Source organism: Helicoverpa armigera, chromosome 4 (genome assembly GCF_030705265.1).
Source record: "Helicoverpa armigera isolate CAAS_96S chromosome 4, ASM3070526v1, whole genome shotgun sequence".
Taxonomy (NCBI): domain Eukaryota; kingdom Metazoa; phylum Arthropoda; class Insecta; order Lepidoptera; family Noctuidae; genus Helicoverpa; species Helicoverpa armigera.
In genome coordinates this window covers 11,050,372-11,074,467 of record NC_087123.1, presented here as the reverse complement: position 1 = coordinate 11,074,467, position 24,096 = coordinate 11,050,372, and the positions used below count along the sequence as shown (strand labels likewise).

The 24,096-nt window shown below is 37.9% G+C and overlaps 1 protein-coding gene across 1 annotated transcript in view; it reads right to left on the bottom strand.

Moving 5' to 3' along the window:
• LOC110374537 (uncharacterized) overlaps positions 1-24,096 on the bottom strand; it is a 58,086-nt gene that overhangs the window by 9,798 nt on the left and 24,192 nt on the right. Inside the window, exons 4-29 of the mRNA XM_064034250.1 lie at positions 22,009-22,178; positions 18,886-18,968; positions 18,208-18,330; positions 17,844-17,953; positions 17,384-17,481; positions 16,807-17,058; positions 16,363-16,484; positions 15,865-15,987; positions 14,234-14,424; positions 13,647-13,775; positions 13,297-13,453; positions 11,479-11,656; positions 10,803-10,907; positions 10,251-10,514; positions 9,888-9,975; positions 9,487-9,606; positions 9,074-9,201; positions 4,981-5,105; positions 4,580-4,724; positions 3,797-4,005; positions 3,250-3,395; positions 2,765-2,874; positions 2,272-2,405; positions 1,550-1,735; positions 1,091-1,239; positions 492-628 (exon numbers count right to left, since the gene is read on the bottom strand). Of these exons, the coding sequence (XP_063890320.1) occupies positions 492-628; positions 1,091-1,239; positions 1,550-1,735; positions 2,272-2,405; positions 2,765-2,874; positions 3,250-3,395; positions 3,797-4,005; positions 4,580-4,724; positions 4,981-5,105; positions 9,074-9,201; positions 9,487-9,606; positions 9,888-9,975; positions 10,251-10,514; positions 10,803-10,907; positions 11,479-11,656; positions 13,297-13,453; positions 13,647-13,775; positions 14,234-14,424; positions 15,865-15,987; positions 16,363-16,484; positions 16,807-17,058; positions 17,384-17,481; positions 17,844-17,953; positions 18,208-18,330; positions 18,886-18,968; positions 22,009-22,178 (3,782 nt within the window). The remainder of the gene's footprint in view (positions 1-491; positions 629-1,090; positions 1,240-1,549; positions 1,736-2,271; positions 2,406-2,764; positions 2,875-3,249; positions 3,396-3,796; positions 4,006-4,579; positions 4,725-4,980; positions 5,106-9,073; positions 9,202-9,486; positions 9,607-9,887; positions 9,976-10,250; positions 10,515-10,802; positions 10,908-11,478; positions 11,657-13,296; positions 13,454-13,646; positions 13,776-14,233; positions 14,425-15,864; positions 15,988-16,362; positions 16,485-16,806; positions 17,059-17,383; positions 17,482-17,843; positions 17,954-18,207; positions 18,331-18,885; positions 18,969-22,008; positions 22,179-24,096) is intronic.

Genomic DNA, 24,096 nt, shown 5'->3' with positions numbered 1-24,096 from the left:
TTATTTATAGAGAAAAGGTAGTTTGGATAATTTTTTCAGTATTTTTATACTCTATTTGAGTAGTAGTCATTTAACTAAGTGCAAACAATCTTCGAAAATCAATCTCAGTGGCGTGCACTTGGAGAGGCCTATGTCCAGCAGGGGACTGCGATAGGCTGATGATGATGATGATGATGAAACAATCTTCATAAAGTACTGAAAGTACCTAATGATTCAATTGGTAAATAATTCTTCTTTACTGCCATAGTCGTTTTAAACCAAGTTTTTAAATACCAATTCAGGATTGTTCATGGTTAAGTGTCTATTGCAAAGGAATATAAATTGATACCTAACCATTTTACTGTGTATACCAATATTTATTGTGTTCAAATGAGGATCTCTCTGTGCAGTACTTCCAAGTTCATTCCTAAACTATCTTTCGTCAAAACGCCATAACTCTGCGATATACTTTTTACGTAAAAAATACGTGCAATTAGTTAGTAAATACTTACCAACATAATCATTAGCATCTCCCTCGAGCGTGACAGTGATGCCCTTAGACAGGAAGGCGCAGAAGCTCTGTCCGGCCGACCCGGTCAGTGAAATGTTCACAGTCTTGCCGTCTGGGAGACCGTCGTCGCCGTATTTCCTGTAAAGCATAAGTTTTACATATTAGAGTTATCTTTGTAAGAATTTTATTATAATGGATGGAAAATAGTTACATCAGATGCAAAAGAGGGAAGTTATAAGTTTAACTGCTATGTGTGTGGTTTAACAGTAGGGTTTTAACGGATGGTCTAATTTAGATGAAAACTGGTTGAATTATAGATTCTATGATAAAAATTGTGTATATTTAGGAATTAAACACCTTTCGAACTATATTTTTAGAATTTTCACAATTAGTGAACTATAGTATTACGATTGCGAAGTGCTTAGCGACGAAACGAACGACAGATGGATTGTGTGAAGGGCGACATGGCTAAAAAGAAAAAATACTACTTGTAAGACGACGGCAGATAGAACAGAATGAAAGAAGAAAACATGCTGCGCCGACTACAAATAAAATTGTAATAAGTTCAGAGGACGATAATGGATATTGCTGTATGCTTACATGGCGATATGATAAGACAGCGTGGAGGTGAAGGCGCGGTCCTCGTTGGTGATCCTCATGCTGATGTCCACGTGCTGCGCCGAGCCGTCCCACAGCGCCGAGCACTGAGATATCAGCTGGTTGTCCAGACGCTTCTCTAGTTGGAAGTCCTGTAAGTAAGAAGATTAGAATTATGAAGTTCGTTAAGATGTAGATTTAGTTAATAATCTGAGAACAAAAAATTTAGGAACACTTAAAAAAATTGATCCGAATTCTCACAGATATCCTTGCTGACGCTAACACGCAATATGAAATACAAATACGTATTTCATACGTTTTACTTCCTCGAACCGATATTGGATCGGCACCCGATATCGATATTGGATCGGATAATGTGAACACCCTGAGTATAGTCTTGGTATTTTTGAATTGTTCGTTCGATTTTTTTCATTAAAGCACTTTAAAAATAACAACATTTACCTGTGACTTGGAGCCTCCAATAATATTGACCCCCGGTCGCATGTGTAACGCGTTCTTCAGTATGAGGCTGAGGTTCAGCATCCTGGCTTTGGGGTTGTCGTTGTTCTCGCGCACCTTCAGCAGGTCGGTGCGACCGATCAAGTCTTGGAAACGACGGACTCCGACCTCCGCCATGTGTTGGCGGACCTGCGGAACATGGATAAAAGTATTAAAGAAAATTTCATCCTAAAGCCACTTGAACCACAAGCTTAAAAGTCCAGTGGGATTGCAACCTAAATACTGGAATGTTATACTTGAGCAAGTCAGATAGGAAATTGCTCTTTGAAAAGCTTTTCATTTTACATAACATACATTTTACTAAGAAAGTAAATACGAGTACTTAAATCTCGCAACAAGCTTTTAAAACGTATAAATTGTGTCAAATATGTGAAATGTCGTTATTTTACAGTAAAGTTAAGTAAAAGTTATTTTTTTTGTTTTTAGCGCATTTAAATAAAAGTTAAAGATTTTTTTACCTCAATTTTTTGGTATAATTTTTGAAATCTTTGTAAGTTAGAAGAATAAAAAAATCCTGAGTAATGTACTAGTTATTTATAAAGAATTGTATTTCATTTTCAGCTTTTGTACGAATAATGTTACTCAGAAACTACTACGAACACTGTTAGGTTACAAATGGAGATGGAAATAGTATTAAGTTATAGACGAATATAAAGTTAACCTACCTCTTCAGCCAACATAAACAGATAGTTGATGACATGTTCAGGCTTGCCGGCGAACTTCTTGCGCAGCACGGGGTCCTGTGTCGCGATGCCGACCGGACATGTGTTCAAGTGACATTTCCTCATCATTGTGCAGCCTGCGGGATGATAAACAAGGATATTATGTTTCTGGGGTAAACGTAAAAATGGATGGTTCATTTGGGAAATGGTGATAGACACAAAACTGTGGATATATTATTTTGTATATAGATGACTGATTCTTGCATGTTCACTCTTCATCATTTAAGCTGTAGGAAGTCAATGCTGAACATAGGCCTCATTCATAAATTTTGAATAGGGCCGGTGTACGCGGGAATAATTTAATTTGATGTGTATCCATATAAATACATTGCGGGAAAATTATATAAGATCTCAAATCCTTTTCAATAGGTTTTATTTAGATTTATTATAAAATGTGGCTTAAGTATTCATGATTGTGATTTAGGTAGATACTCACCCAGTGCAATAAGTGGTGCAGTACTGAATCCGAACTCGTCAGCACCGAGGAGCGCGGCCACCATCACGTCGAAACCTGTCCTGATCTGACCGTCCGCTTGTACTACCACTCTGAATGAAATAGAATTTTATTGAATATATGATTTAATTTTTAATAGGACAATGGCCAGATTTGTATGCTACAATACTTGGGCCAGTCTGCCCATTGTCCTTTGTTTATTCCTAAAGTTAAAAACAATATTTTTGGAAAGACCGGTACTCCTATCAGATTTTTAAAAATAAAATTTCTGTCGTCTTTACGCTGCTCGTATTAGAAAAAAATACCTATATACACTTTTTGCACTATTCGGTTTTTGTAAGTAAAGGCACGAAATCTAATTGTTAAAATATTAATAAGACGAGCAGAAAGTGAGTCGAAAGTTGTCGGGAGCTACACTCATAGGGCAGCTAGATCTGTTAAAATCCTTCATCTGTAGCATCTGTTACCTGGATCGCAGATCATTAAGCACCAGCACTTGATGTGTCTCAGCGACTCCCAGTTCCCAGGGTAAGCCAGCACTCTTGATGCCCGTCCACGAACTAGCGCCTGTACCACCGTCGTGACCGGAGATCACTATGTGTTCCGCTTTGCCCTGGGAAAAATTATACAGTTAGTATATCTTACAAATACATGTCTAACAGGATAGTCACATATTCACAAAAGTTGATAGAACTGTTAACTTGAAATAAAAACCTTTGATGCTGAGGTGAGATAACATTGGAACTTATAATAAAAACTGGAATTGTATTAATTTCATTAATTATATACCAGCGACTACGTTTGCCATATAGAACGGGATCTACATCCCACATGGAAAAAATAAAATTGATCTTATCTCCGTTTTCAGGGTACTATCCTCCTCCAAGCAGAATGCAATCTAATCAGTTCAGCCGTTTCAACAAAAACAAAACAAACACAGACAAGTAAGGATTACATAAATTGGCTTATTATCCAGGTGCGGGAAGTACATTATACTGAAATTGAAACACATACCTTAGCCACACCCGAAGCGACAACACCAACCCCCACTTCAGACACCAGCTTCACAGATATCCTGGCTCTTGGATTAGCAGCCTTCAGGTCATAGATGAGTTCAGCCAAGTCCTCGATGGAGTAGATGTCGTGGTGAGGGGGGGGAGAGATCAGACCCACGCCGGGGACTGAGCAACGGGTCTTTGCTATGTCTTCTGTTACTTTGTAGCCTGGAAGGTAATAATGTGTTAGCTAGGAGTATGTTACGATTTAGTTAAGGTAAATTGTAGAAGAATGCGTTGCTTCGCAATGCCTATTTTTTTCCCAATGCAGTAATGTAATATGCGACATTTTGCGACATTTGCATTTAGCTGAATTCGTTTCTATGAGAATTTGGGCATTACTTCTCGTAGTTTAGTTCAAAAAAGAATAGTTATTGATAGCGAAAGATGTTTATTTTGTATCCGATAGTACGGTCACAGTCGTCATAGGAGGCACGGCGACAACGGGCAATCGGTTTACTGACGCGAGCGATGCTCCAAGTGCGTATGAATCGTTATATAGTATCCATATTTTGCTGGTTTTAGGGCGGAAAAAAAATACTGATGATGGCTTTAAGGTAACCCAATTCTGGGTTAAGCTCGCCATTGTACATAAACTGTCTTTATTCTTTTTATATATATTGTTAAGTGCGCAAAGAATAAGAATGCAGATATTATGTTCTGTTAATGATTCTGGACCACCAGATTTTTGTTTTGCACTGCTTAAAATTCATTCGTGTATAGCAATATAACAGTGTGTTACCGGGCAGCTCGCCGCCCTCGCCGGGCTTGGCGCCCTGCGCCATCTTGATCTGCAGGTCGTCCGCATGCGCCAGGTACGACGCCGTCACGCCGAACCGGCCCGACGCCACCTGCTTGATGGCCGACCGCTTGTTGAACTCGGGGTCCTGGGGGAATATTATAGTTACTTGTTTATTTGGGTCTATCATATTATTGAGTACCCTGTCGGCAGTTGAGAATTAACTCAAAAATAATGCTTCCACATTTACTTTTTTGGATGGATTTTAAGGAAACATTAAGAATGTAATATCATTTCCCAGAACGTGGGTAAAACTGCAGTGAACCTAAGACAAAAAATAAAACATATTGCCCATAGCTGTTTAAACTTGTGAAATTAACTGCAACAAATATGTTACTAAGTACCTGGTTGAGATATCTATCAGCATTTTCACCACCCTCTCCGGTGTTGGACTTCCCACCGATGCGGTTCATGGCGATAGCCAGCGATGTGTGCGCTTCTAACGAGATCGAACCGAATGACATGGCGCCTGGAAATAAATGCTCAGCAATTAATAACATGTTGTACCTTATTAAGCAACCAGACACTTATGAAATGTCAGTAAAATAATCTACACTGGTTATGATCCTTATTATAAATACGAGTTTCTCCTACAAGCCAACACGCCAAGGGAAAACTGACCTTTTTTTTTTGTGTCAACATGTATGTAACTTCGTTTTTAAAAAAAAACTAATTTATGGCAACTTTTTTTTATTTTTAAATAGTGTATAGATTGAAATTAACGAAAATTAAGTTGGAACGCCAAAAATATAGCTAGAATAATAAATATCCGAATACATAATGGAAAAAGCTATGTGATCACTTCCAGAACGTGACTCTATTGAGTATGATATTAACAAAAAACTACACAAAATATTATTAATATTTTTATTACTAATTAAAGAAAACAATCTTGTCGAAAGGAAAAAACACAAAACACGACAATTCTTTGAACGTTTTATAACAAAAATCAAACTTCAATTTCAATTATGTGACTTTTGATGCACATCGGATATTAATTTTTAAAATATTAAGCTATAATAAAAATATATTTTTGCAGTGATCCCTAGTTATGAATCAAAATTAAATTCCTGTCCATCGAGCGAAAACAGAACAAAACAGTATTTTATTAAGAATTTTAAATATTTTTTTGTTTAAAATAGAAAACAGGGACAGTCACGCAACTGAACGTCTGAAAAGTATAAAGCTTCATCTACATGGGCGCTATTATTATAATTATGTTATATTCCAGATCAACATTATACATAATAATCAAGAAATACTATATAATACCTTATCTTTTCAATAATGGAACAAATAATAACAAAAAAATATTGTACCTCGTTTACATAAAGATTGTAAACATGAATAAAATAAAATTGATCCCCACAGAAAACTATTATTCTGAATTTCTGAAACAATATCACTGTTTCCATGTAAACTTAACTTTATAGGATCAGTCATGTTGTTACTTTGAGCTCAGCCCGTATGTGACCATAGATTTGGTCACAAAACGGAAGTCACATTTTCATACTTGCCGATTAAAAAAAAAATATAAATAATTATTTGTGGTTCTTTTCCATTTGATGTCATTTTAAACAGTAACTTAAAGAAATGGCGGTTTCTAGAAATAAACAGCAATCCTAATATTTGGTTACCCTGTAGTAAAATTCAAACACATATCTGAACATAAATTCCGTTTCTGTACGGAGCCAGCAACAAAACGTCTACGTTCCTCAAAGTCCTTTTGACTTTAATAGTAAAGTAAAACGCAGTAGTATGTCTAAATAGTGCCTGTTTCAAAGTATTAGGACCCAAAAATTGTGGCTTAAAGTACTATAAAATGCGGTCACAATACTGAATGTTCAGGGTGGATCAAAATTTCATCATCGTAATTTTATACGTTTTTTTATGTAAATAAGCCAGAATATTACAAATGAATTGATGAATATTATTAAATTATGACATTTAGAAACGGCTTATTATTTTCCGGGTGACTAATAACTGAAAAGTCGACAAATGTTGGCAACAAATAAAATAACTTGCCAGCGATTAAATATTTTCGCGACTATTATAATATGTAAGGTTCAAAATTAAGGGTGTTATAAAAACTAAAAACTAGCAGCTGCGTTTGGGTAGCAAATAAACTATACCAGTCAATTGAAATATTAGGTGAGGAGCTATTTATAATGACTTGGCGACTAATAATGTTAGTTGGGTGGCAAAGATAATATGTTACCAACTATTTCGTGCCGACTAAAAACCCAGTTTCAGGCTTCGCTTTGTGGATAGCTCTAAATATTAAAAGGAGTACAATAAAAAGGAATAAGAGTTAATTATTAATATTGTGTATCATAATTTCATGAAAACGGCGGAAGGTGCGGTGGTATTATCTCACTTGGCGCACTATGAAGATGGTAGAATTTAATTTGGATTCATTTTATTTAGCATATTGCCATTTATAACCTTCAATTAAAAAAACATTGTATTAAAAATTGAAGTTAGTGACGAAAACGAATCGCTGCAAAACCGACTCCACGTAGTCTTGTCTGCCCTACCCCTAGAGTGCAATTCAAAACCGAGTAGGCGCGGAGGGGCGAGGCGGCCTGCGAGCTGAGGCGCAGGTAGTTTTAACGCTCGCCGCCGCGGCCGAGGCTGTCCGCCGGCCAGCAAGCCGAAGCTGCGGTGGTGAGCGTGAAAACCATCTGCGACGATAAGCTCGCATGGGACCGCCGGAGCCCCGCAGCGCCGGAGCCGTGACAGAAGTCATGCTTGCTGCATGTTGCATGCTTACTTCCATGCCTATAATTTTGAAAATAACAGCCGCAAAATATTTTTTCTTCATGCCATTTTAGACTTTATTTAAAGCTATTAAAAAGTCGCACAATATATTTATAATATGAGCTAGTTTATATTTATTCTTCATCCAAACAATTTTAAATAGAACCTGGTTTGTATTGTTTATGAATGCCCATATTCTATTTTATTGTCATCATTAAGTTTTCGCTTAGATATTAATTCAGTTGCCAAAAGAAAAACTTGATGCTAGTTTAAATTAAAACGGACCTCATAACTGATATATTAATATGCTACCTTTGACTTATTATGATACTCCTTATTAGCTGCCAACCCCTTATAAATGGTACCCACTCTATTATTTTTTAAAACCTATATTCGTTTTACTTAGTCGCCGCGTTAAATACATGCCTTTAGAAACTAAACCCCTTAAAAAAAGTATATCGTCCGTAAAAAAATCGCTAAATATTCTTGATCCAATCATACAAATTCAGCTGGGGACAAGCAAAAAAGCCTACTCCTGTTTATTTAAATGCTGTTAAAACAAAATAATGAATAATTAGAACAGAAACCAATATAATAAATTAAAATTAAATGTATTTTTAACCGACTTCCCAAAAAGGAGGAGGTTCTCAATTCGGCCGGTATGTTTTTTTTTTTCTATGTACATATGTACGAGTACATCGATTACTCCGAGGTTTATAGACCGATTTACGTGATTCTTTTTTTGTTCGACGTGGAATAGCTGCCAGTTGGTCCCATGGTCATCAGGTCAGGATCTGATGATGGAAACCCTGAGAAATTGAGGGCAACCTTCGAAAGTTGTAGTCATACATAGGGTAAAAACTTGACACTCAGGTGTATGCTTGAAAGCACTATTGAAGAGTGAAGGTTTGGGGCTGACCTTATGATGGAGACCAGAGAGGGTCGAGGGAACTCGACAACTAAATATGTAAACTACCTCGTGTTTGGGCTTATATTATTTGTATTGACGAGACCTTTGCAGCAGTGAAGGTTTGGAGCTGACCTGATGATGGAGACCAGAGAAGGTCGAGGGAACTCGACAACTGAATATGGAAAATACCTCGTATTTGGGCTTATATTCTTTGTATTGATGAGAACTTTCCACTTATTTGGATAGTGACAACTATGCGGATCACTGAAAAGCTGTAAATAAAAAACTTTTTTACAAAAAAATTAAACCGACTTCCAAAAACACTAAAAAGCAAAAAAAAAAATAATTTTTGGTGCATCGGCCTAGAAGGCGGTGGCAAAATTAACTTAGTACCATCCGTTAGACACCGACTTCTAGGCCGATGCACCAAAAATTAGTTTTTTTTTGCTTTATAGTGTTTTTGGAAGTCGGTTTAATATTTTTGTAAAAAAGTTTTTTTCTTTGGTCCAGTATCTTTAAAAACTCAAATAGTTAATGGGTTTAAGAATGAAATTAGGTCAAATCCGGGGGACAAGCAAAAAACGCACTTTACACAAAAAAAAAAGCTCAACTGAATTGAAAAGGTCAGAGAGATAGTCGCTAAAGTGCTGAAATGCATCCATTTAGAATGAAAGCGGATTCCGATTTAGGAAAAGGCTAGGCACATGACATGTATGGTTTTCATACATTATTAGATAATTTTGTTATTTTATATTTTATGTTCATACCTGTAGCGAATCGCTTGACGATCTCAACAGCGGGTTCCACTTCGCTCAATGGGATAGGTTCATCCAACTTCACGAGCTCGAGCTGTCCGCGCAGAGTACACGCACGGATAGATTCTAATGCGCTCTCCCTGTTGATAAAGAAGATTATTTAATACATATTGTTTCTCGTGGTTGAAAGTAAGGTAATATGATATTCCGATAGATAAGCTATATTACAGCCAAGTTTCATCAAAGTCATTCCAGTAATTTTGACGTGAAATAGGAACAAACATCCATACATACAAAGTTTCACATTAATCGAAGTATGTAGTAGGATTTATATGGGAAGATCACATATATTTTTGCTCAGCTTATTTTTCCTCAGGTTTAACGCAAGTGAACTCTAAGCTTAAGGGTTTAAGATTGAAAATCACCTGTATTTATCATAAGCTGACGAGCTCTTGTTACTGGCAGCTTCCTGCAGATTAGCGATAGACATCGGATCGTTGATGTGCTTCTCTCCACCCGCTCGCCAATGGTAGTTACCGGGGTTCCTATAAATATTAAGATATAACGTAAAAAAATAAGATAAAAAGTAATAAAAACAATTTAAACTTTTCACTTAAACCTTTATACTGGCGGATTTTCCACGCGTAACAAAACCAAGCGTCTATGCACGACTGTCATTCAGACTGGCAAAAATCAGTTTTCACGGTTTATAATGTTCATACAATCCCAGCGTTATTTCTCTCTCTCTGAATAACCGAGCGGAGAATCCGCAAGTGTGAAAATGCTATATACTATACTATCGATTAATGTAACAATATGTACTGACCTCAAAACAAGAGCGTCTTTGACTTCACCATAAGTCAATGCGTGCCTGTCAAAGATTTCCTTCGATAGGATCTCAAAGTTCACGCCACCTGAAATAAATCAAATATATTATTTAATGTTATTGTTTTTTTTTATTTGTCCCTAAATACACCAAAAATACTAAACTGATAAGACAAACTCTTTCTTTCCTGGAACACAATGTGAAATGTGACCTTTTCCCTGGGTGAGCCCAGGGAAAAGGTGGTGAAAGGTCACATTTTGGTAGGATACAGAGCCCAGAAACCGCGGGAAGCCCGGGAGTGTACAACTAAATCTCATCACTCTTAGCTTCTTAGATATAGTTGAACCTAAAATCTTCACTCACCAATCCTAGAATGTGTGCCTCTAAAGCACTTATCAATGACTTCTTCACACAAGCCCACTGCTTCAAATATCTGTGCACTCTTATATGACTGTAGGGTACTGATCCCCATTTTCGCCATGACCTTAGCCAGGCCTGTCTCTATGGCCCCTTGGTAGGCCTTGTAGATGTCCTCGTCGGTGAGGTTGGGGTCCAAAATGTGGTCGTTGCGAAGGGAGAAGGCCAGCTCGAAGGCCAGGTAGGGACAGATTGCGTCGGCGCCGTATCCTATAGAAAAAAAAATTATATGGTTTCTTATAAGATGATCAACTGTAGAATCGATATTCGATAGACATGTCAGTTCCGAGAAGGGTAGCTGATAAATACGTCTGTTGAAATTAGGCTAATTAAATCAGTACTTTTTCACGTCAATGTGGACAACGCCTTTCACCACTTCTTTGTTTTATGTGTAGAACCCGTCCTTCAGTAGCTTTATCATGTGATATGATGGTGGAACAATATATTAAAGCAAATGGTGCAGGCACATATGAAAATACACAGTACGTAGTTTCTTACCTAACAGAACGCACATGTGATGCACTTCCCTAGCCTCAGCAGTTTCGAGGATAATCCCAACCTTCATGCGTTGACGAGTCTCAATCAAATGATGGTGGACAGCACCTGCAAATATTAATAATAGTGTGTTAGGGTATATTTCGGATACGAGTGGATGTCGCACAATTTCCTAACGCGAGAGTTCTTTTAGTATTTACGGTAAACATTTATATAACATAAGTTAATCCCCCGCTATACGGCCCAGTGCTGGCTCCATGCCTGATGGTCCTTCCAGGTACTCGAATGTGCAGTCAATGACTGTATTTCTTACCTAAAGCTAGTAGAGTGCTAACAGGCACCCTGCACCGTCCAGCCTGTCGGTCAGACAGTACGATGAGCTGGTACCCGCTGGCAGCCGCCGCATGAGCTTCCCCCGCTATACGGCCCAGTGCCGGCTCCATGCCTGAAGGTCCTTCTAGGTAGTCGAATGTGCAGTGGATCACTTATATCTTACCTAAAGCTAGTAGAGTGCTAACAGGCACCCGACACCGTCCAGCCTGTCGGTCAGACAGCACGATGAGCTGGTACCCGCTAGCAGCCGCCGCATGAGCTTCACCAGCTATACGGCCCAGTGCCGGCTTCATGCCTGCAGGTCCTTCTAGGTAGTCGAATGTGCAGTCAATGACTTATATCTTACCTAAAGCTAGTAGAGTGCTAACAGGAACTCTAAACCGTCCAGCTTGTCGGTCAGACAGCACGATGAGCTGGTAACCGCTGGCGGCGGCAGCATGAGCTTCCCCGGCTATACGGCCCAGTGCTGGCTCCATGCCTGACGGCCCTTCCAGGTAGTCGAATGTGCAGTCGATGACTTTTGTCTGCGGAGAGAATATTGGTGGTGATATAAAAACAATAGGTTAATTAAAACAATAGGTACACCCATGTTTTTAAATAAAGTATCTTGTATCTTGTATTATGAGCCTTATTAAGTCCCAGTCCCAGATTCATTTATACAAAGATGGTCAGTGGTGATTTCAAGATACACAAAATGTGCTAGCACATCAGGCTTCTCTGTAAATCTCAAGAAATCGAGTTAAAAAATTATTCATGATTGATTGATAGATTGTTGCGATATATTCGAAGCGGGGCCGATCGGGCACAGTCAGTGGCGGATTAAGAGTATCCGAGGCCCTAAGCACAGAGCCTGTGTAGACCCTCTATTGTTTAAATGGAAATGGAACGAATGGAATGGAAGGTAAAAGAAATTGACCGAGCGAAGCGAGCGCGATGCCTATGTAGTTAGAAATGCGCGAGCGAAGCGAGCGCGAATTTTTTTTCGGACTCGTACGGAGGTAAAATGTATCCCAAACGTACTTAACTTTTTGTTTGTTGACAAATGCAAAAACGAAAGCACATAGTTTCTGAATACGCGAGCGAAGCGAGCGCGAAATTTTAATTATTTTTAAGACTCAGAACCAAAATTACGTACAATGTAGCCCAAACGTACTTAACTTTTTATTTGTTGATAAACGTAAAAACGAGGACATATAGTTTCTGAATACGCGAGCGAAGCGAGCGGGAAATTTTGATTATTTTTTAAGACTCAGAACCAAAATTACGTACAATGTAGCCCAAACGTACTTAACTTTTTATTTGTTGACAAATGTAAAAACGAGGACATATAGCTTCTGAATATACGCGAGCGAAGCGAGCGGGAAATTTTGATTATTTTTTAAGACTCAGAACCAAAATTACGTCAAATGTAGCCCAAACGTAATTAACATTTTGTTTGTTGACAAATCTAAAAGCGAGGGCATACAGTTTCTGAATACGCGAGCGGAGCGAGCGAGAAATCTTGATTACTTTTTAACAGAACCAAAATTACGTAAAAGGGCTACATTTCAAACCATTTATTTAATTTCATTTTTTTTCTGTTGGACAAGTAAGATGGATATATACGTAAGATCGATAACAACGTCGCGAAGCAGAGCTTCGCGGACCACTTGGAGTGCCTCCAGGGACCACCAGTGGTCCGCGGACCACCACTGATCTAAAGCATCCAAAATTTTCGGATGTGATTGTTATATTGCACTCGTAGTTACAGCGTGAGCTTCCCAACGAGTGTCCGATAGCGACTTCAGAACGCTATCGTTGCCTATTAATTCTTTTAAAACTGCCCAACGATGAGTAGAAGCCGAAAAAAAATTGTATAATAACAACTGCACAATTGAAAAAAAATTCACTGCGATCGTACAACAATCAACAGCACTGCGACCAATCAAGTTTAGAGGCGGGGGTGTATGAAGGGTCACTCCCGAACTGCTTGCGCCTTGTGATTTCGGACATATTGTGGATGAATCTCGATAAAATGTAGGTATAAAATGAAACGCCAACAGAGGATGGAGGCCCCTGGAAAACAGGGGCCCCAAGCACGTGCTTGTTGTGCTTATGCGTTAATCCGCCACTGGGCACAGTAGTGACATTACTGTGTTCTCTCTTTACATAGAGACATCCTCACCTTCCAGCCTCTGTGAGTGGTATGCTTCAGGGCGTAGAGGTCGGGCAGCGACAGTATCGGCTGCGGCAGGAACAGGCGGTGCACGAACTCCGCGCTCGGCTGCAGGATGTTCGGAGCGGGGCCGATCGGGCATAGTAATGACATTACTATCTTTTCTCTGTGGGGGTAATTACAATATTTCAGTAAATGTAATGGCTCAAATGCTGCTTCTTTCCACTAGCTGTTATATGTCTGAATGTGGCACCAAAGCTCTCAAACGGCTGAAAGATTCATCAAAATCAAAATAATTATCATTTAAAATCATCAGCAGTTTTGTCAAGTGCAAAATGACAAATGTAACGCTATATTACCTGAATGGATCAATAGGTGGGTTGGTGACTTGAGCGAACAGCTGCTTGAAGTACTCGTAAGGCATCGGCTGGAACTGCGACAGGCAGGCCAGGGGGGCATCGTTACCCATGCTGCCAAGAGCTTCTTTTCTGTAATACAATATATAATTAATGAACAAGGGTTTTCATTTCTAGGGCTAATATCCTTAACCCTTAAATTAATAATGTAGGATTCAGGCTATATCTATGACTACATTGATGTAGGTGGGAAAATCGATGTAGGTAATGTCTGAAATTAGACTTAACTTACTCAAAATCAATATTTGTCTTGGAGACTGTTAAAAGGTCTCATCTTATGAAATCAAGAAGCTCCAATTAGACAACTAGTGATTTGATGAGAAAAATATTTCAGTGTTAGATAGCTTATTTATCGAGGTGTCTGGTGTCTTATTTATCGAGGTAGACCACAGTCCATACTTATCCCGGTACGAAAAGTATTTTCCTTTCGATGCGAGTTAATCCTCTGTTGGAACATAGTGTTATTTAAACGCGCATGGAGGATACTTTACTGTGTCGATAAAAATATATTATGTCATATCCAAACTTACTTATTCTGAATCATAGGCAGCAACAGCATATATATAGACTCGGTCGTATAACCAAACAATCCGAGCCTCTTGTCAGCTAACCCCGTGATGACTCCGCCGTTCTCGTGGCCGTCCGTGCCGTTGCCGTTGGAAACTACGGCACTGCTGCCGTTCTCGGCCGTCACGGATTTGTGGATGTCTTCCATTGTTATCTGTGGGTTGAAATGTGGTGTTAAGTATTGGGAATAGAGGAGGTTAAAGTGTCTATGGTAGGCTATGAAAAGAATGTGAGATCAAAAATAACTTTTGTAATTTGTTAGTTTTGCAAGTTTTGCTTGAAACAATTTCGCAAATAATCTTGAACTTGTTTTGAATTTTTAAAAGCTCTTGTTGATATTCAGAGACGCCAAATTGGTAACAATTGTTGTGCAACATGTACAAAAATAACACTTTAGCAATGTTGGCAGTTCAGTATTACCCTTTTTTTGTTATATTAAATTTTTACATATACTTTTAGCAACAAGGCTCATTGTCTCATTTTATCGTCGGCATTATTCTTTAACCAGAGCATTTCTGCTTACATTCTTTTCATAGTCTACTATAATAAAATTCGACAACAACAACAACAAAAAAATCCTACGAAGCTGTAAAGAAAACCTGCTGTATGTAAAACAATAAAAGCTTAACACGCCTGTATTGGTCCGCCCAGTCGTGATCATTAACGCTACAGTAAAACGATGTTAGAGTAAGCGAATCCTGAAAACATGCATCTATTTTTAGTAAACCGGGTAAAAAGTGATTAACGTGTTCGCGCGATTCCTGGTAATAATCCTAGGAAACGAGTGTCAATTCGGCATTTTTCCTTTTTAAGCGACTTCCCAAAAAGGGTAGGTTTTCAATTCAGATGTTTATATTTTTCAATTAATTGTCATAACTGTAACTCAATCTACGGCTGCGATACTATGATTGGGCTAATACAAAAATGGCAACTGAATAAATTAACTCTCCTTACGCTTTCATATACGTTACAAAGCGTGACAAAGCGTGTAAGTATAGTGTAAGTATAACCTACATAAAAACGGTTATGATTAGTGATAACTGATAAGCATCCCGTACTGTCCCGTACGAAATCAATTCAATTCGGCAACAATTTGGAACTTTGGAACAAATTCAAAATGTATAAACAACAGCAATTTGAAAACCTGGCCATGCGTGTAACCAAACTCACCATCTGATTGTATGTAAAAATGTTATCCCCACGTACGGTAATGCATAGAAAAGAGAAACAAATGTTAGGAATGTAGATGTATGTATATTTAATGCATACCTGAAATAATGTTTCTTTTTTGTTTTTCATATAAAAATATCGTTGAATAATAGACTGAAAAACTGCGCTTTAGTTTACTTCTCCTATGGCTATACTTGTGCCATAGAAAAATTATTTGAAAAATCTGCTGTTGACTGGCATGAAGATAATTGGTACTCAGTTGACCCAGGTACATAATTATGTAGGCCCTTGGTTTTTAAACTTATCAATCAATCTAATACTCAGCGATTACTATGAAGTACAACGGCTTAGAACCCATATAGAGCTATGAATAAATAGAGTGGATGATTTAGATAAGATCATTATGTTTGCTGGTCTTTCTCACCTTATCCTGAAGCCATTCAGAGTGAGGTCGGCTTCGTGCGATCTCCATTTTGAGTTCAGCGTCCTGAACCAGTTTCTTTTCCTCAGTGTCAACCAGCAACATACGACCGGGCTTCAAACGACTCTGGAACATAAAATTTTAAATTACTATTGTTTTTTGTATAAGGATAAGCACTTTATTTTAAGCCAGAAGAAGACTTCAATAAATATACTTTTTCTAAATCACAGAATTATTGAACTTCTTTTTATTTGATTAATACTAATAGCAATCATCCTTATGATGTGATCTATGGTGTTCGTTGTAAATTCATACTTAATATAGCGGAATATGTATATTTAAAATCTAGATTAAATATTACTAAAGATTTTTACGGTTATTTTAAGGTAGCTAGTTCAACTTACAGAAAACTTTCATAAATATGCTTAGGAAAGTTCTAAAGATGAGTGAGACTATTGCAAATACATATTTTGGAAATGAAAAATTTCACATCTTCCTTACCTTCAGTATGACCTTGTCAGGGTCCACATCGTAGACACCGACTTCAGAAGCCATGACGAGGATATTCTCACTCGTCACGTAGAACCGAGATGGACGCAGACCGTTCCTGTCCAGAATGGCACCTGGAAACAGATATTTTATAGGGAAGCTACTTTCGAATAATGATGTTTATGATCTGGTTTAATAGTATCTTTAATCGTATTAAGAATAAACTGGGCTTGGAACAGCCATCCATTTATACCTTTGCTAACTAAGTTGGTTATTTCTAAACCTCTGCATAAAATATTTAACTTACATATGAGCAGTTTACAATAAGATCGTTGAAAACCCCAATACTTTGCTACCAAATACAGAAATCTGTATGTTATTTAAATTTACAAAATTCTGTGTCTAAATACGAAAATAGACCAAACAAAAAAAATCTAACCGTTTCTGAAAACTTACCAATGTACCGTCCATCAGTAAACGACACCAAAGCCGGTCCGTCCCAGGGTTCCATACAAGACGAAGCCCACTGATAATAATCCCTCTTTTCTTTAGGCATAGTGACGTCATTCTGCCAGGCTTCGGGCACCATCGTCATCACAGCCTCGGGAAGGGACCGCTGGCCAACGTGGAGAAGGAATTCTAGCACGCAGTCAGCTGAACCGGAGTCTGAGAGGTTCGGTTCTACGACTGGGTATAGTTTCTTGAGGTCTGGAGATAATAAATTACTTTGTTACATACTATAAGTAGGTATATAGATTAAAGTGTCCCAATTAAATCTAGTTTCTTTGGTGCATATAGGGATAATACAAGCCGACCCCAACATAGTCTGAAAAATCAAGGAGGTGATGATATGGTAAGAGGCGGCTTTCCCCGTAAGTGTAGCCGTTTCTGAAACTACCAAAAAAAACTTATGTTTTTATACACACACATATTTATGGGTATATCTGTATCCATTTATAATTTTATCTCATGATTCCAGGCTTTCAGAAGCGTTGTCTGGAAGATAGTATCTGTTACGTTATTAAGGTCTTACCTTCTCCAAAGAGTTCGCTCTTCATGACGCCCTCGCGCGCCTTCATGAGGTTGACATTACCTCGCAACGTATTGATCTCGCCATTGTGAGCGAGGACTCTGTAACACAAACAATGGATCTATAAAATAAACCGCTTATAGCTGTCATAATGTATGTTGTCCATACTATAAACGCTCTGTATTAAATTGCTGGGAAATAAGCAATTTTGTGGTATGCAATTTTATTTTGCCAGAGAGCATTAGATTTATAGTGGTTCTTCTAGCTTTCGAGTTTAAATAATAATACGATATTTTTGTTAACATTATTATATGTATTTCATGTAGAGTTAAAAGTTAGGAAGAAAGTTAATAACTTTCTTTCAGTTGCGAAAATACTTCTGGTTGAGACTGGTGACCATTTCGGCTGAAAAAATTTAACTTGAAGTGTCTATTCATGTCGGTTCATATATGTATGTACACACCTCAGAGGATGAGCTCTTTCCCAACTGGGGAAAGTATTGGTGGAGAATCTGGTGTGCACCAACGCAAGGTACGTGGTGAACGCAGGGTTTGTCAAGTCCTTGAAGTACTCCTGTACAAAGAACATAATACTTAAGTACATTATAGGTAGCAATTTAATTAATAGGTTATTTGCAAACCCTAAAGCTTCCTTGCATTTAGAGAGACCCTATGTATTTTTGAACATATTTTTTCTAGTCTCTTCTCATCTAGGTTATTTTCTTTTTACCCCAGTTCGAAGCTCAATCGTTCTCTGTGTGAGAGGAGGCCTGTGCCTAACACTGGTAGCAAAAAGGCTGATGACGATCAGAGGTAAAGTCCACTCACCCATAGCTGCTGCGAAGTGAGAAGTCCCTTGTAGACAACGGTCTTGAGCGCAAGACTGCAGATGTAGAACCTGGCTCCTGGCACCACCAGCTCATGGGACGCTCGCTTGCGCAGTACGAATATCTGAAAACACGCACACACACTCCAGATCCTGAAAATACAGCACATGGTGGGATGCCTGTATGGAAAAGATGGTAAGGATTTTGACACGGAAAGGTCCTAATTAGAGGTGTCACGATATCGTGATGCGATATTTATCTACGGTATTATTCTGTTTTTAAAGTCTTTTTTATTTGATCCGCTCTAATGGCACTCAAAAACTGGATAGAGTCTCCTAGAAGAATAAGCAAAGTACTTCGTAAGTACGCTCATTTAAACTATTGATTCTAACCTACTTTAGTAAACTTTAATTGTGTTCAGTTGTTGTACCAACTTTTGAATACAAGCATCCCACAGGGATTATGTAAGGGTATATAAAATTTACGTTTGGCACGAAGTGGTCGCGTCCGGCCGGCCAGTGTGCACGCAACGATCTGAAAAAACACCTATAAGAGTTCCTTACGTCCTAAGTTCGCGCTAACTACCACTTTACAAGAGAATGAAATCGCAATTTTATATTGCAAGTTCATACTCCCCATACCCTGTTTCGTTCCGGTGTTATCTCCGTCTCGTTCTTACCTGTCTGGCTAGAAGTTCGTCGTCAGAATCTCCGGTAACAAACACTTGACGCATAAATGGCTCCGAATTACGAGCCACCTGACCTGAAAGCGAGCCAAAACAGCCCATTACTAACTTCACCAAGGGGATCTGTCAACTTTATACTAAAAGATTTATATCCTACTTAAAGCTAACTTTATAGAACACTTCAATGGCATAAATCGAATGGTATCTCGAAATGTCATAAATGCATAATGCAATAGGTTTTGTATGTAATTCCGATTGAACAGATGGCAACATTTATGACTAACTGCATGGAGGGACACATGACAACATTACCATTTAAGCGTTATTTAATGACAATGACTCGATAGGTTTAAACTTAATCAAATGTTTAACTCAAGATTCAACAAAAAAGAATAACTATGCAAGAAACTTTTTCACGTAAATCATAATAAGCTAAGAAATATGTTTCTCTAATGAATCTTAAGTTAAAAATAACAAAAAAAATTCTTAAAACTATATATCGACACCTCCTACGTATATTATCGTAACTAACAAAATGACGATTTTGATTTTTTTACATAAAACGACTTTTTTTATTTCCATTTATTTATTTTTAAACATATATTTTACATTTATGTTATATTTATTTAAACAAAGTAGTCGTGGTGGCCTAGTGGGCAAAGAACCAACCTCTCGAGTATGAGGGCGCGGGTTCGATTCCAGGTCAGGCAAGTACCAATGCAACTTTTCTAAGTTTGTATGTACTTTCTAAGTATATCTTAGACACAAATGACTGTGTTTCGGATGGCACGTTAAACTGTAGGTCCCGGCTGTCATTGAACATCCTTGGCAGTCGTTACGGGTAGTCAGAAGCCAGTAAGTCTGACACCAGTCTAACCAAGGGGTATCGGGTTGCCCGGGTAACTGGGTTGAGGAGGTCAGATAGGCAGTCGCTTCTTGTAAAGCACTAGTACTCAGCTGAATCCGGTTAGACTGGAAGCCGACCCCAACATAGTTTGGGAAAAAGGCTCGGAGGATAGTTATATTTATTTAAACATATATTTAAAAATGTAAAATATATGTTTAAAAATAAATATATATATATGTGTTTAAAAAATATATATGTATATGTTAAAAAATAAATAAATGGAAATAAAAATAAGTCGTTTTATGTAAAAAAAGCAAAATCGTCATTTTGTTAGTTACGATAATATACGTAGGAGGTGTCGATATCTTTAAAAATCTTGTACTGCCCGAGCATCTGGCACTACGTATAATTAATTTTCTAAAAAAATTCTATTAAATCAACAACTTGATTATCTTCGATGCTTGCGACAGTACTTAGCGTAATTATTTGCAATAATTTTCCAAGCGTATCCACGTATTTGCAATGCAAATCAAAACGACTGTATTTCATGCAAAATCATAACCCTTACTCGATAAAGATACTACAAGCGAAAAAGTGGATACCCTGTGGAAAATGTTATAAGAACCGACTATGCGTAATAAAATCACTCGAAACATTAAAAAAGTACCGAAACAATGCTGTAACACAAATTGCCTGTGCCTTATGGAGCAATAAAAATGTATTGACACTAGAAATTTGTACTACGGTATTGCTTCGAGTGACTCAACAACGCATAGCACCGAATCTGATGTCAAATCGAACAAACCGTTTGGTCAAGCATCGTATGACCGCGTTCAGCCGCGTTTAAACGACCCGACATTACTACGAGTACGACCTGCAATGATAGTCGCAAAAAAAAATCGCAACGCCGTAACTAGCCTTAAGGCGCGTACGCACGTACGAACACGAACATAGCGAACACAAACACCAGACCCGAACATTTGGTTCGTACGTATGGACGGCATATTAGAACACGAACGCAAACATAGTTCGAGTCGAGTTCGCGAACAACAGTCGTGAACTCTATCTTAGTAGCCATGACGGCGCCGTTGGAAGTGGTCGATTGTGAAGTTATTAAAGCGCTTCGAACACTGTCCATACAGAACACACTACAAGGATCGCCGCGAACATGTTTGACGAACAGAGTGTTCGATGTTCGATAGTGGTACGCACGTGCGAACCAAGTTGTTGCATATCATGTAACGCAACAAATTTGTTCGTACGTGCGTACGCGGCTTTATATCGAGCGACGAACATCGGTGGTATGTCGATTGTGATCGACAGAACAATATAAATGATAATGTGCTTTCAGCTTACGATGGTTTGCTACTGAGAACATTTTTATTATTTTCCAATATCGACAAGTGCTGTTTTGTAAGTCTGTATTTTAAGAATGTGACATAAAATAAACAATGAAGTCAGAATTATCTTCCATCTTTATATTAACTGTATGCTAGTTATTAATAAAATCAATAAGCTGGCTGCCTCGGCCAGGCAACCAGTTGTAAATTAAAACAGTGATTTAGTTCAACTAGCCGACCATTCCTATTGGCTATGATTATTTAGACGCCATCTTGGTTTTCAAATGTATGTCCTTTTGCTACTGCGTAATAGTTTCAAACAGGCTACTTAAAAAGGCTCTTAGTTTTGTCTATTTACTGTTCCCTGATATCAAATCCAAAGAAAAAAAAATTGCTTAGTAATTATTTAATGTATCAGTTACCAAATGTTCTAGATTTTTTTCTAATATGCTAAGAGTAATGTTATGTTGAAAAGAGTAGATTAATCTAATATGGATAACTAAGCCTTTCTACATTATTCAAATTAAACTCTTTGCGGCTAGACTCGGTTCTAATTTAATTAAAACTTTTGCATGAGAAAATTCTCTCTGCGCTTACATTGGTTAAATGTTGACTTAATTAAGTTAGAGGTTTTATAATTCTTGTTGCAATTTTACCTCTAGAGGTATTTCTAGCTTCACTATGTAGAATAAACTTATTTTGTTCATCTAAATATTCAAATGATCATGCAGATCTCGTCACAAAAATTGATGGAGACATGACCCCTTCCCAAATTACATGCATGATTCGTCCCTTCTGATATATGAAATATGACGGTTAAAACATAGAACATACATAATGTAACTATTGACATGAACTGATTTTAAAAGGTCCTGACACAAATGAATGTTCCTACACGTACTATTGAATATATGGTGTGTTATGTCTTACCGATGGTGGAATTATTGGTGGGAACCGTGCGCCAGCATAGCACAGTCAGACCGAGGCTCTCGGCCAATTCTCCGAACTTCTTCTCAATGTCCTGGTGGTGAAGCTTGTCGAGGAAGAAGATGCCGGTGGCATAGCGACCGAAAGGAGGCAAGTCGATCTGATGAGTATCTCTGTGGAAGAGAGAAAAAAGGAAATTATTGCGTGTGGTGTTAATGACAATTAAGATCGCAAAGGTTACATATAGTACGAATCTTCTAGATTCAAGTGTTTCAACTTTTTCTCTTTCGACTTCAATATTACAGCAACCTTTGAATAGTTTATACTCCTTCAACTGTTTGTTTAGGGTCATAAAAAACTTTTTCTTTAGGTACTAAACTACTTCTATGTAATCTATTTTGATGGTAATTATTATGTAATTTGTGTGCAATACTGTTTTTGACGTCAATAATAATGAGAATATATTTTTTCCATAACATCCGATAACTTATGGCTTGGTCAACATAAACATATTACGCGTGTGTGTGTGAACAAAGTTGACTTTATCGTAAAACCATAACATTGCGTCAAAATGTGTCCTTAACACTATCGTGTGACTACTAAATACCGATAACAATACACATAAAACATAAACTAATGAATTACTGGGAACACAGAATAAATTAGAGCTAAAACATCCCACGCAAAAGTACAAGCTTGGGATGTTATGTCTCGAAGATTGTTTTAAACTTTCTCATAGAAATTCTAAGTAGTTTTGAATTCCTCTTACATTGCAATTAAAACAATACTCCTTAACTAGTCCTTGAGACTGCTACACACTTTAAACAACAGACAGTACTTGATCTAGTCAAAACAAAGACCTGAGTACGCTTTCCAGAACATTCACGTTATCCTTTGCTAGAAAAAGCAACGTCTGTTGTTTTTCACATACCTATTGAGCTCTGATTTTAATGGCTACTGTCTCATTCGTCACTTCCCATCATTACATCATAAGCTACCCAAAGCTTGGCTGCCATGTGCTCAGTTATCACGTAAAGGTCACAGGGACGGCTGCGCGCGCAACTACGTCACGTTCGTCGCAATATTGACCAACAAGCCGGCAGCCGGGCGATACCGGTATCTATGATAAAATATTGCAAATCTAGGTATCTGCGTCATGTGGGCACTAATTGTTTGTCGAAGGTTTTTGGGCGTGTCATATCATATCAATACTGCAGGTATTTGCAAATTCATGGTGTTGATGTGAGCAACCGCAATTCTAAGATTGAATAAGAGCTTTCCGATGATACCTTCTGGGATTTTAACAAACCTAAATATGCTAAAAAGCTAAAAGTACTGAGGACTTGTAACATCTAATTGGCTTCCTTTTGCGCAGTAAATTTTCGGATGGCGATACCATATTATTATATGTACACAAAACCATCAATGTTTTAGTTCAGCGCTAAATACTTTTAACACACAAAAAAAACAAAACCGGCCAAGTGCGAGTCGGACTCGTGCACGAAGGGTTCCGTAAATTACAGTTAAATCAACCTATCTCAAAAACTATAAGAGATACTTTGATCAAACCAAAAATCGTTGAAAGAGTTAATTAGCATGCATCACCTCTATTTTTTTTAGAATTTTATACCCCGTAGTTATAAAAATAGAGGGGGGGGACATACTTTTTACGACTTTGAGAGCTGATATCTCAAAAACCGTTCACTTTAAGAAAAATGTTTTTTAGAAAACTTTATATCATTTTAAAAGACCTTTCCATTGATACCCCACACGGGTATGTACATCGAAAAAAAAAATTTCATCCCTCAGTTACATGTATGGGGGGCCCCACCCCCAATTCTTTTTTTTACTATTTAGTGTCATATTTTTGTAGCGGTTCATACAACACATATTCCCATCAAATTTCATCACTGTAGTACTTATAGTTTCCGAGTAAATCGGCTGTGACAGACGGACAGACGGACAGACGGACAGACGGACATGACGAAACTATAAGGGTTCCGTTTTTGCCATTTTGGCTACGGAACCCTAAAAATGGAATAACTAAAGAATAACTAATCTCGAAACTGAAGTTCCATTAATCCAAGTATG